At 39.5% G+C, this 14251-nt stretch overlaps 1 protein-coding gene across 1 annotated transcript; it reads left to right on the forward strand.

Moving 5' to 3' along the window:
- On the forward strand, positions 577–1539 carry LOC102177766 (olfactory receptor 2B2-like). The gene has a single exon (XM_005696805.2). The coding sequence runs from the start codon at positions 577–579 to the stop codon at positions 1537–1539; it is 963 nt and encodes a 320-aa protein (XP_005696862.2).

The raw sequence follows: 14251 nt of genomic DNA on the forward strand, positions 1-14251 counted from the left end.
AAAGAAGGAGATGCAGGAGATGTGGGTTCGATCCCTGGGTTGGGAAGATCCCCTGGAGGAGGACATGGGAACCCACTCTAGTATTCTTGCCTGGACAATCCCAAAGAGAGAGGAGCCTGGCGGGTTACAGTCCATAGCGTCGCAAAGAGTTGGTCACGACTGAAGTGACTTAGCAGGCATGCACAGAATGAATTCAAATGGCAGGAACTGTGTCTATATCTATCTAATAGTAGGTACCCAGGGTAGAAAAAAGTGAGAACAATGAATTTACAGAATAACAAAAGATCAAATTTTGATATTTTATAAAGAATAAGTTCTATGAATATGGAAATTGGTGATACTTTAAAATTTTTGAAATTTATTTTCCTAATACACTTAAACAAAAATAGAAATATTTGAAATACTTGGAAAGATAAATATGTATATTTTTGTCAATATATTTTCACATTATTAATAGCATCAGTCTATAAGTTTATAGAAACTATTGGCAAAATGCTTATTACTAACTGACAGTAAATAAATGTGCTTGTTAACTTACTTTTTATATTCCAGAGAACCAAGAGCTGACCATTTAACATGAATAGGATCAATGAGAGTGTCCCCCAAGAGTTCATCCTCTTAGGTTTCTCAGATCGACCATGGCTGGAGCTTCCACTCTTTGTGGTGTTCCTGATTTCCTATATCTTGACCATCCTGGGCAATCTAGCAATAATTGTTGTGTCCCGTCTGGATTCCAAGCTCCATACCCCCATGTATTTTTTTCTTACCAATCTCTCACTCTTGGACCTTTGCTACACCACAAGTACAGTTCCACAAATGCTGGTAAACATATGCAGCATCAGGAAGGTGATTAGTTATGGCGGCTGTGTGGCACAACTTTTCATTTTCCTGGCTTTGGGTTCCACTGAATGTCTCCTCCTGGCTGTCATGTCCTTTGATAGGTTTGTAGCTATTTGTTGGCCTCTCCGCTACTCCATCATCATGCACCAAAAACTCTGCCTCCAGCTGGCAGCTATATCCTGGGTTAGTGGCTTCAGCAACTCAGTATTACAGTCCACCTTGACCCTGCAGATGCCACTTTGTGGCCACAAAGAAGTGGATCACTTTTTCTGTGAAGTCCCTGCTCTGCTCAAGTTGTCATGTGTAGACACAACAGCAAATGAAGCTGAACTATTCTTTATCAGTGTGCTATTCCTTCTAATACCTGTGACACTCATTCTGATATCATATGCTTGTATTGTCCAAGCAGTGTTGAGAATACAATCAGTGGAAGGTCGGCGAAAGGCATTTGGAACATGTGGCTCCCATTTGATAGTGGTGTCTCTTTTTTATGGCACTGCTATCTACATGTACCTGCAACCACCATCCCCTGCCTCCAAGGACCGGGGAAAGATGGTATCCCTTTTCTATGGAATCATCACACCCATGTTGAACCCCCTTATATACACACTTAGGAACAAAGATGTAAAGGGAGCATTTAAGAGGCTGATTGCAAGGATTTTCTTAATCAAGAAATATCCAAATGATAGGCCTTGTTAAAGCCTTGAAGTTTATTATTTTAATAATTTAATAAATTTAATACAATTTAATTAAATTAATTTAATTAAATTAAAGTTAAATGAAATATGCCGAAGTTGCTTTAGTCTGATTACTGTTAGAACTATTATTGTGAACTTATTCAAATAAAATGTCACTGACAAAAGATTACACTTATTTCCTACTGTCTACCTATAGTCATTGCACAAGTCCTGAGAACTGGTGCATTATGATCCTCTAAAATAGTGTAAGCTTGAAATATTTAAAGTCTCAGGCTTTATAACACTGGTTTGTGTACTTGGTAAAGAGTCTCAAACTTCTGTGAGTCTAGAATAAAAGTTTAGGAAACATAACATTTTTATACACATTCAAATATGCTTCCACACACCACAAATATTTTCTTAATTACAGGAGATACAACAGAAGTCCATAAAGCCCTACAAAGCCCCCTCTTCTTATAGATATAAAGTTAATGATAATAGCTTAAATTTTAACACTATTCCCACATCAACACAATATTTGGGTTCCACAGTGATTTTACTTCCACAGTTTTATCTGGATCTTCTCTCATGTCTATACTTTCCATTTATCCTAAATTGAAGTATTTTATTCTATTCCATCTACCAAATAAATTTGTAGCTACATTTTAGACCTGAATCACACACTCTTTATTGGAGTTTTTTTCATGATTCCCTTACCATCTATGTTATCTGTCTCTTTTTAAGCCCTGAAGCAATTAGAATCTAAATCATAAAACTAGCACAGTATATGATATTAATTGCTTATTCAATGCACTTTTCTTGTGTAAGAAGAAAACCTTATGTTAGCTCCCTTAGGTACCATAAATTATAATTTATACTTCTTCCACATGGCCTTCAGAGCTCATCGAAGTGCTGAGAAAAATATTTGCACACTGTGAGTTGGTTTTTGGCTGATTTAATGAATAGCTGGCATGCTGCAGTCCATGGGGTCACAAAGAGTCGGACATGACTGAGTCACTGAACTGAACTGATGAATAGTTGCACTGTAATAACTTTAACTACTTCTTTTTCTGATTACTTCTACTAAATCCAAAAACAGAAAATACAGTAACTAACAAACACAATTAGCTTGTTTCCTTTGAATATCTTACAGTAACAAGGTACATTTCTGCCTCGGTGTAATTTTCTGACACATCGTGGTGGATCTTAAAACTTCAACCTGCATCAAGACCACCTGGAGGGCTTTTAAAATCCAAGATCCCTGGGAGTCAACCCACTTACACTCCTAGAGTTTCTAAAGTAGGGGGTCTGGAGGGAGGGGCTGGGAATTGCATTTTAATTAATTCTCAGGTTGTGCAGATCAGAGACTGCAATTTAAGGACTGCTGTGCTAATGGTTAAAATGAATAAAGATGTCTTGCTAGTCCTGGAGCTCAGGGTGAGCCACCTCTTAAAATATCACAATGGCATTATTTTGAGTTGAAGTTGCTTGAGAAGCAGCAGATACAAGGAGGAAATTCTGACCCTCCTCTTTCTCCTGGAAAACAGAGAACAAATCTCTCATGTGAAACGTACACTCCCCGCATGTGGAGGTAGGAGGACAGCCTGATCACTGCAGATAGGGAATTCGGGCTGAGAAGCCAGGATAAACGAACTGTTGTTAATTAAATATACAAATCACTGACTTCAGTTCTAGGATTCATATTTAGAAAGATGCATATATTGTAAAACCAAAATGCTTCTGCAGAACAATGACTAGAGAACTGAGGAATCAGAACATTATGTCTCTTGAAGAACTACTGAAGGCCTAGCTTTATTCAACATGGAGTGAAAATGCTTTGTCAATGTTTGATGCAATAGTTCTCTTCGCGTATATTAAGGGCAGTCATTGTCTGCTCTGTGAAGGATAGGATTCATATTAATGGGTAAAAAATAGAGTTGGTATTATATAAAAAGTGATACACAATAAAATTGACATTATACCATGATGAAATAGCTACGTTTCTGGCAATATGGGAAAATAGAAAGCTATATAAACTAGAGACTCAATTAGTCTACCTAAGGCTTTTCCTTTTTAAAATATGCTTTAGAAATTTTCTGTAGTTAGATCACATGTCATAACCATTTCTGTGACTCACCAAAGAATAAAAGTAGACATAGAGAAAATGATAGATATAACCAAGCCTTTAGAAAAATGTCATGTAGAAATTGATTCTTGTGGCTTCTAAGGGAAGAGTTAGGTGGAAGCTACTGTGATTCAATGTATACGGTTCAACACAGGGAGAAAAAAAAATAGAGAAGTTTAAATGAATAAATATCTCTGTGGAGACAAGATTTTCAGTTCTGGAGAGAAGTTGGACTACATGGCTGGTAAGAGCATTCCTGATCCAGGAAGTCTGTGGCTAAGTCAGTAAAATTAGGAGAATTTGATTAGATATAAAAAATAACCTCCTGAAGATAAAATTTGTGATATAATGGAATATATAAATAAAGGAGACAGTGAAATTTATTCTTTCACAGTTTTGGTGGTCAAAAGTCTAAAGTCAAGGTGTCAGTAAGGTCATGCTTCCTCTGGAAGCTGTGTCTGTGTCTATGGGGGGGGGTGGTAATTGGTGGGATCTGTTCCTTGTTTTTTTTGTTTTCTAATGGCTGCTGGCATGCTTCATGTCACATCACTCTCAGTTCTGCCTCTGTTTTCATATCTCCCCCTCTGTGTGTACCTCGGTCTAATCTCCTTCTGCCTTTCTCTTATGCGATGGCATGTAGAGCCCACCCAGGTAACCTGGCATAAATTTCTCAAGATCCTTGAGTAATCACATCTTTTGCTATTGAAGGTAACATCCAAAGTTCTGGAGATTATGAGGTGGATATATCTTTGGGGAAGTCATTCAAGCTACTATATCATCTATAATGTTCAGGATAATGTAGCCCATTATGCCATGAAAAATGAAGAGTAACATTAGCTTCTGAAGATTTTCTTCATTAAATGTGTTGAGTGCTACATGTGGGATAGAGTTCCCCCTTTAGTGCTTCTTTTTATATTTTTTTTATTTTTTGGCTGCGCTGTGTGGGGGTCTTACCTGATCAGGCATAGAACCCATTTCCCCTGCATTGGGAGTACAGAGTCTTAACCACTAAACAGCCAGGGAAGTCCCATTCTTAACTCCATTTTAAATGAGGTTTCTTTCATTTTCACAGTATTTAAAGCAGAGTAATGTGCTAATGTTACAAAAGGGGCAACCTGGAGACAGAGACTGTTTTGATATTATTTCCATAATTCACTGTTAAGATAGTCAAAGCTGTGGTTTTTTCCAGTAGTCATGTACTGATGTGAGAGTTGGACCATAAAGAAGGCTGAGCACCAAAGAATTGACGTCTTAGAACTGTGGTGCTGGAGAAGACCCTTGAGAGTCCCTTGGAAAGCAAGGAGATCAAACTAGTCAATCATAAAGGACATCAACCCTGAATATTCATTGGAAGGACTGATGCTGAAGCTGAAACTCCAACTTTGGCCACCTAATGTAAAGAGCTGACTCATTGGAAATGACCCTGATGCTGGGAAAGATTGAGGGTAGGAGAAGAAGGGGACAACAGAGGATGAGATGGTTGGATGGCATCACCAACTCAATGGACATGAATTTGAGCAAACTCCAGGAGATAGTGAAAGACAAGGGAGCCTGGGGTGCTGCAGTCCATGGCGTTGCAAAGAGTCAGACACAACTGAGTGTCTGAACAATAACAACAACTGTTAAGAATATAAAATTATATATTTTGTATGAAAAATCTATCCAATGATCTTTTTTGTTTGTATTTGATTTTATCCACAAGAGAACCCTGAAATGGACAGCATGTGTGCTTAGCTGCTCAGTTGTGTCTGACTCTTTGCCACCCCATAGAGCCTGCCAGGCTCCTTTGTCTATGGGATTATTCTGGCAGGAATACTGGAATTAACATCAAGAGTGCTCTAATCTTATGGTTTATTATAAGATAAACCATATCTTGATAGTCCCTATTTTAATAAGATGAGCATACTGTGTCTCAGGTTATTTGAAGGGGTTCCTTGTAATTTAGATTTGAGAGAACCAGCCTTTTAAACATTATAATCTGACAACTCTAAATCACCCTTTCACACACCAAATTCACTCTTTTATACACCACCCAATAAATGATTGGATCCCCACATGGTGACATGCTCTACTAAGATAGGGAGAGGTTGAAGGAATGACTAACAAACAAAACACCTGTTGCTGCTGCTGCTAAGTCGCTTCAGTCGTGTCCGACTCTGTGTGACCCCATGGATGGTAGCCCACCAGGCTCCGCCGTCCCTGGGATTCTCCAGGCAAGAACACTGGAGTGGGTTGCCATTTCCTTCTCCAATGCATGAAAATGAAAAGTGAAAGTGAAGTCACTCAGTCGTGTCTGACTCTTCGTGACCCCATGGACTGCTGCCTACCAGGCTCCTCCATCCATGGGATTTTCCAGACAAAAGTAGTGGAGTGGGTTGCCATTGCCTTCTCCAGGAAAAAAACACCTAGTAAATATTAATGAGCAATATCACAACTTTTAGAAGCTGTATGATTAGTTTTAGGAAAATTCATTAGTGTTTTTACATATAATTCAATTGTTTAAGTCGTTTTTCATTGATCTCAAACTTTTTTGATAGTTAATTATCAAAAGATAGTATAAGTATTTCTTTGGTTAAAATTTTACATTTATTGCACTTTGTGGCATTTTTCTCTTCTTTATTTTGGTTTGAAGAGTCTATACAATTAGCTCAAGCTCTGCAATATCCAACATTTAATGATATATTAAAAGGTAGGAAAAAAATTTTTAATGTGAGAAAATAAATTTGTTCACTACATATTCCATTTAGCCAATGAAAGGGCTTTATTTACACACCAAATTACTGAGAATCATTACTCATCAGTTAACAGGGATACTCAATGAAGAGGATTAAGAACGTTTTTGCCCTCAAGCAGCTCACAAATCAGGGACTGAAGCAGAGATAGGATACAAAGATTAGTAAATGTTTCACTCATCTACTGCTGTACAAAAAAACTTAATGGCATGAAATTCCATCCATTTTATTATGCTCATGGATTTTATAGGTGAATTTGGACAGGGCACAAAGGAGATGGTTTGGCTTTGCTCTACAGTGTCTGGGAAAACTTACTCTATGGGGACTAGAATTATATGGAGGCATCTTCACTTTGTTAACCTAAAACAATACAACAATCAATTACTTTACCAGCAAAATGGGTTTACTCAGAAACAGCAAAGAATAACATTTCCGGGCATGTAATCTATAGGGAACCACTGGCAAGTCCAGAGAACAAATGAGAGGAACGCTGTTTTACAGAGAATGGCAATAGGGCGGAGCTGCTATAAACAAGGAGTCCATTGGAAGAAACTGGGAGTTTGAAGTACACTGGCTTTTCACTGGCTGAGTTGTGGCAGTCTCTTATTGGCTGGGCTGTTGCCTGGCAATGAGAAATTCTTTCTTCCTCCTGCTGGGTAGTTAAGTGGTAACCATCTTCCTTTTGGAGACACCAAGGTGCCATCTCTTTCTGTTGGATCAGCAACTGACCTGGAGTGGTAGAGCTTAGATCTCTCCCTACAGCCTCCTGCTACTGCTAAGTCACTTCAGTCGTGTCCGACTCTGGGTGTGACCCCATAGACGGCAGCCCACCAGGCTCCCCCATCCCTGGGATTCTCCAGGCAAGTACAGTGGAGTGGGTTGCCATTTCCTTCTCCAATGCATGAAAGTGAAAAGTGAAAGTGAAGTTGCTCAGTCACGCCTGACTCTTCGCGACCCCAGCATGGACTGCAGCCTACCAGGCTCCTCCGTCCATGGGATTTTCCAGGAAAGAGTACTGGACTGGGGTGCCATTGCTTTTTCCCTACAGCCTCCTAACTCCATTTAAAATGAGGTTTCTGTTTATTAACTTTCATAACTTGTAAGTCTGGCATCTGGGTTGGGATAACTGAAAGGCTTGACTCTTACTGGAAATGTTAACCAAGGCACTGTTGGTAGCCTCTCCATGTGACTGGCATAGGCTTCTTCACAGAATGGTCTCAAGCTAATCAGACTTCTTAACATGGTTGCTCAAAACTCTAAGAGTAAGTTCTAAGCAACAAGGTGAAAGTTGAATGTCTTGTTAGGACCTAGCCTTCCGTGTCACAATATCACTTTTGTCATACTCTATTGGTTAAAGCAGTCACAAGCTCATAGACCTCTCATCTTCAACCAAGACAGAGTAACATAAGTCTAGTTAAGGAGGAAGTGGGAGGCTGAATGTGATGGATATTTCTCGTTGGCTACCTCACACTCTCATGCTCTTCCCCTCTCTATCTTATGTCACTGTATAGTAACAAGCAGGAATATGAAAGCTCAAAAATAGCTGGAGAAAAAGAAAAGAGATCAACATAGGCCCATGAATTTTCCTCCTTTTCACAGATCCTGACATGGCAAATTAAGGTACAGTGCCCAAGGTTTTTGCAGTAGGTGATGGAAAACATGGATTTCCTAATATAGTACCTTGGGGAATTTATTTGAATTTCATTTAATCAAATGTCAAAATAGAATAATACCAAAAAAAAAGTGATTTTACTAAACTCAGCCAGTAAATAACAATGACTGATAGCTCAGAAAGTTCCTTTTGGACCAAAAATTCTATGTGATCTGTTGTTATGATTTTACATTTTTCTGAACTCCTGCCTAATTCCAATGATCACTCAGTGTGGCTTAGATCTTTCAATTAATAAATAAAGTTGTAGCTTGGGCAACTTTGCTAATGTGGGCAGTCAGTAGTGTTTAGATGGCTTTCCTGAGCCTATTCTTCTAATAGGTCATTTACTTTGAGTTGTTTCTTGTTTCTATTTCTTCTCAGCTTTGTATTCCTACTTGTATTTTTAAATCTCCACTCACAGTAATACATATAGATGATTTGCATAACTGAATGAACTTTAAAAATTGATGGTCAAATTCTGTGCCTAGCTTTTAAACTATATCTTGCATTCTTTTCTACAGACAAGTAAAATGTTTTTATAAAAGTGCACACACTCAATCAGGATTTTAAAAAAAAAAACATGATGAGAAGAAAATGGTCAAACACCAGTGATATTAAGAGAACCCAGCAGTTAAGGCAATTTTCACAATTGCATAGGAAAAAAAAGAAAAACAACTTTAAAAATGGCCTGGCAAAATTCACAGTTCATGTGGGATAGTAATTCTGGTGGAGTAAGTATATTTCATTCTTCCTTAGAAGAATGAGACAACATAACTGCTTAGAGAACAAACATAACTCCTCTTATTTCCCACCAAGTCACTGCACAGGAGTTGTGGACAATTGTCCTGACCTCCTATCTTCCATCTGATTTTAGGAATGGATCAGGGTTGACTGAACCCCTTTGTGTGCATTTAGAATATCTGGAATGAATGGTACAGACTAATTCCCCTGTGCCAGGGGAAGCAGTTTCGAGCCCAGGCTTTGAGTGCGGGTCTAGGCTCCACAAGTTACCATTTGGTGTTATGTGGCAACTCATCTAACCCTGGTGCCTCAGCTTCTTCATAAGCAATATGACTTACTTCACAGGATTGTTGTGGAGATCAAATAAGATTAACACACAAAACTTGCTTACAGTCTCCACCAGATGATGAACTACTGAGGCTGTTTTCATCTTTTTGTTTTCGTCTTTATCACTGTGATAAATGAAGAGCAGGTATGCAATCAATGGCTGACAAATCACTGAAATAATTCATCTCTGGTAGAAATTGGTAACAGCTCAAATTTCTTTCTCACTATTAAATACTAACGTTATAAACAGAGTTTAAAATAATCTAGTCTTCAGGATCTTTAAATCCATCTGAATATGTTGAATTCTTACTAATATAGTTAAGTTTCAAGACCCGGCTCAACAAGTGTGGGCCATTTCAGAACCTTCACGAGTAAGGTTATAGGTATTTTTCTTGAGAGCTGTCAAGTGTCACGCACTATCCAAAATGCTTTGGGCAATTCAGAAGAATCACAGAGCACACAAGCTGGAGGAAATCATTATAGAAATTTGAGGCTTGGAGGAGTTGACTGATTTGCATATCTAACAGCATAAAAGTAAGATCTACAGCTAAAGTCTGTTATGCTCCGAGCCCGTATCTCCGAACCGACTGAGAGAGAGAGCAAGTCCACCAAGGTAATGCAAGGGCAAGAAGGGAGTTTATCTCTAGCGCGCTAGGGCCCAAGTCTCATCCCACACAAGGGAATCCGACAAGAGCCCCGAACAAAGGAGTATGGCGGCTTATATACAGGCAGTTCTTTGTCTCAGTTACAGGAGTAGCTGGCGTTACATAATTGGCCAGGCAGGATGAGCACATATCCTGTCTCTTTCTGGTAAACATGACTCAGGTCCTAGAGCCCATCGTTTGGTCCCTAACAAAGTCAAACTCTGACTCCCAGTCCACTGTGTTCTGCCAACTGTGGAAATTCCGTATTTAAGTATATGAGAATTGAAGAGAAACAAGCCCATAGTACCTGACTTGACAGACTTATTTGGTGTACAATACTGTCTTGTAGTTGTTCAGTCGCTCACTCGTGTCCAACTCTTTGTGACCCCGTGAATTACAGTGTGCCAGGCTTCCCTGTCCTTCACTATCTCTTAGAATCTCACTATCTTTTATCCACTGAGTCGATGATGCCATCCAACCATCTCATTCTCTGCTTTCCCCTTCTCCTCTTGCCCTCAACCTTTCCCTGCCTCAGGGTCTTTTCCAGTGAGTTGGCTGCTCACATCAGGTGGCCAAACTATTGGAGCTTCAGCTTTAGCACCAGTCCTTCCAGTGAAAATTCAGGGTTGATTTCCTTTAGGATTGACTGGTTTAATCTCCTTGCAGTCCAAGGGATTCTCAAGAGTCTTCTCCAGCACCACAGTTCTTAGTAGTCTGGCTTGTTGAAAGATGAAAAGTAAACTCAACCTCACTGTTTGAGGTCCTTTTCTGGGAGACTGCAGTCTTGATCCATGTGAGTGGAAATTCAGGTTTTCTTTGTCCAGTGGGCTCAAAAAGTAGTCGAGAAGTTCTCTGCCGAATGTGCTGTGAGGAATTCTACTGACATGCACTGCTGTTGCTAGCTGTGGGCAGGCTCCTGCAGGATCACAGCTCTGCCCTGCTTCTGAGCAAGTCATCTTCTCTTCTCCTTTCTGAGTGATTCATCCAGAAGCCAGGGTCCAAAGACTCAAAGTTTGACAATGAATTGTCAGTTGGAGATTACATTTGAAATCTAAATTTAAATTTTAAGGAGAGAAAAAAAATTATCTTTTGAAAAGTTAAAGATATTGTCAAATGTCAGAAGAGAATACAAAAAAAAGACTAGCTCAAACCAAATGGATACCCAGCAAGTAGTTATGGCACAGTATTGTTTACCAAACATTGAGCAGATGACTTGATCACCTGGGTGGTGAATTTCCAGTCATTTGGAAGGAGGTACTTTTATCTTTTTAAAAGACATTTTTTGTTACATAATAAAAAAATTAATGCACCTCTGCCCCCCCAAAAGAAAGAAAAGTTGCAAAGGAGCAAAGAAAGGATATGATCCATGTTCTCAAACTGTTTTCTAAGAAACAGGAAATACATTTAACTGCATGAGAAAGAAAATGCAAGTAATAAAATTCTACCTTTTAAAGTTTTAAATTTGCAAATATATGAAATATAAAACCCTGTGCAGAAGAAGCTACTCTGATAAAATTACCGAAGAGGATGCTGTTGGGGGCTGTCTGGTTCAAAACAGAATACACACTCAGATCCTACCGACACCAAACAAAATCCTACACTTTCATATAGGAAAGTTCTTTAATGTCCCTCAGATTGATTTCACCTCTTCTGTGAAGATTCTACCCTTGCTCACATGAGGGTATCCCATAGCCCTTTGACTGTCATAACTCACTGCATTGCATTCTTTAGGCATCACTTCCCAGGTGTCTCTTTTCCCTAATACTTAGTTACTGGAAATTTGAGACTGTTTTTTCCCTTCATCATTCATTTTGTCACTTCTCAGTGCCTGGTATTGGGCTTCAGACACCCTGGATTTCCATAAAGTTGAATGGTAATCATATATTTTATATTTATAAAATATAGATATTCCTGTATTCAATTCCTGATTTCATTCGTTATCACCTGAGTGACTAGGGGCTAACCCTAATCTCTCCACTCCCTCAACTAAAACATTGGGACAAGAATCCTGGACTTGGAGGTTCTTTCACAGGTACTCAGGGCAGTTAGTAGTGGCATGTCACAGAAATGATCTCAGCAGATGGTCTGATTTTGTGAATTATCACAATGCTTTCAAAACCCTTCAATATATATTACCTCCTAAAGAGAAATACCCATTGCCACTGGATCAATTCCCTTCTCTGGGTCTCAGTTTCTTCTCCTGTAAATGAAGGACATTAGGCTAGATTTTATCCATGAGCTTAGTGAGCCTTCTTTCTGAGAAATTCGTTTTCAGGTGCCCCTGAGGAATGGTCCAAAGTGCATTACTTTTTTCCCTGACCAGCTTGTAGCTAGAGGACTAGCATAGTCCCCTAGCATAGGAACCCAAAACTGCAGGTGATATACAAAGACCACCCTCATGCTCACCCCACAGAATTCCCACACTTTTTCCTGATGTGGCTCTGTCTTCCTGCCTCTTCAAATCCACCTTCAGAAGAACGTTGCTTTGATGATCCAACAGTCGTTCTGAAGAACTTAAAGGCCTGCACAGTCGTTGCTACAAGGGTCATGGCGTGAAGTTTTGCTTTAAGCGAAGGGTCAGGGCATGCTTGGAGCAGGGCTGGGGTGCCAAGGGTTCGTTCCACCCTCGCTATGAGACAAGGCTCTGCCCACCACGCTGGCTCTGGTTCAGCCTCAGTTTTGTTCCCAGTTGTGCTCTGACCCATGTGACGCTGGTACATCTCTCCTGGCACTTCTGATTGGCTGCCCACCTCACTCAGTTCCCTGACCCTCTCACATCCGTCATTGGACCAAGCATCCTTCCTTGCCTTGCTACCCATGCTCTACTTGGTAACATACTGCTGGTGGAGCCTGGTACTGACCTCCACTTCTTTCAACTGCATTCAGACATCCACTTCTTATTAATAGATATATGTTAACTTGTCCGTGCTCTTTATGCTTAATCCCTCTATTGATTTAATTACTACAGTTTTATAAGATATCTTACTATCAAATCAGTCAAGACCAACTTTTTCTTTCTTGTCAAAATTATATTGTTCTTTTCTTGGCTTTTGACATTTCCCTAGGAAGGGGTTCAGAGAATGCCTCTCCAAAAATATACCATGCTGGCATAAGGATTATTTTGAGCTGAAGGCTGCTTTTGAGAAGAAGCAGATAGAAACATTCTCTCCTCTCCCACACACACAGGAAGGGCAGGAGGATTCTTACTAGGCAGAGACAAACCTAGACTCCTCGGCCCAGAGAAGGCTTAGAGTTGGATCTCACCACCATAGTGCCATATAAATGTTATGTCACCCTAAAAATTTCCCCATGTGAAACCTTGAAATAACCCTTTTTAGTCATGGCCTCTTACAAGATTAAGAAAGAATGTTATCTTTTAAAGAGTCTGTGGTGACGCAAGGATGAAAGAATAGATAAAACCAAAGAGGGTCTTGGAATGCAGTAATGAAAAAACCAGACCCTTATCATCCTTCCCTTCCCCATGTTGTAACTATTAACAGATTTCAGGTCCTCCTGAGCAGTATAACCTTGTCTCCTCACCTACCCTACAGGGAGAAAATTTAAGTGCTGTGTTCAGAGGAAAGAAATTGGTGGTGAACATCTTGGAGACAATCTACCTCAAGCTTGGGAAAGATAATATAGAAAGTTTTTTCATGGCCTTGGGCAAATAAAGACTTCTTAAACAGGACACAAAAGTATTGACAATATACAAAAAATGTTGTTAAAATTCATTAAAGTTTTAAACTTCTGATCATCAAAACACACAGTTGAATATCCAAAGGCAAGTCACTGTGTAATGGAGAAAATACTTACAACCCATATAGCTGATAGGAAAAACTCATATCCTGAATCTGTGAAGAACTCAAGCATCAATACTAAAGAAAACAAAAGGGAATACTCTTGCACTGTTGGTGGGAATGTAAATTGACACAACCACTGTGGAAAACAGCATGGAAGTTCCTTAAAAACTAAAAATAAACTACTATACAAGCAACCCCACTATTAGGCATATACCCTGCTGCTGCTGCTGCTGCTGGCTAAGTCACTTCAGTCATGTCCGACTCTGTGTGACCCCATAGATGGCAGCCCACCAAGCTCCCTTGTCCCTGGGATTCTCCAGGCAAGAGTACTGAGTGGGGTGCCATCACCTTCTCCGGGGCATATACCCTGAGAAAACCATAATTCAAAAAGACACATGTACCCCTATGGTCATTGCAGCACTGTTTACAATAACCAGGACATGGAAGCAACCTAACATGGATGTCCATATCCATCAACAGATGAATGAATAAAGAATACATGGTGTATATAAACAATGGAATATTACTCAGCCATTAAAAATAACAAATCAGGTCATTTGTAGAGATGTGAATGAACCTAGAGCTTCTCATACAGAATGAAGTAAGTTGGAAAGAGAAAAATAAATATCATATATTAATGCAGTGGCCACAGGACTGGAAAAGATCAGTTTTCATTCCAATTCCAAAGAAAGGCAATGCAAAAGAATGCTCACA

The sequence above is a fragment of the Capra hircus genome, chromosome 23 (genome assembly GCF_001704415.2).
Source record: "Capra hircus breed San Clemente chromosome 23, ASM170441v1, whole genome shotgun sequence".
Classification (NCBI taxonomy): domain Eukaryota; kingdom Metazoa; phylum Chordata; class Mammalia; order Artiodactyla; family Bovidae; genus Capra; species Capra hircus.

What these genes read in the sequence shown, in the direction of transcription:
- LOC102177766 (XM_005696805.2), top strand. Translation starts at nt 577, where the DNA reads ATGAATAGGATCAATGAGAGTGTCCCCCAAGAGTTCATCCTCTTAGGT.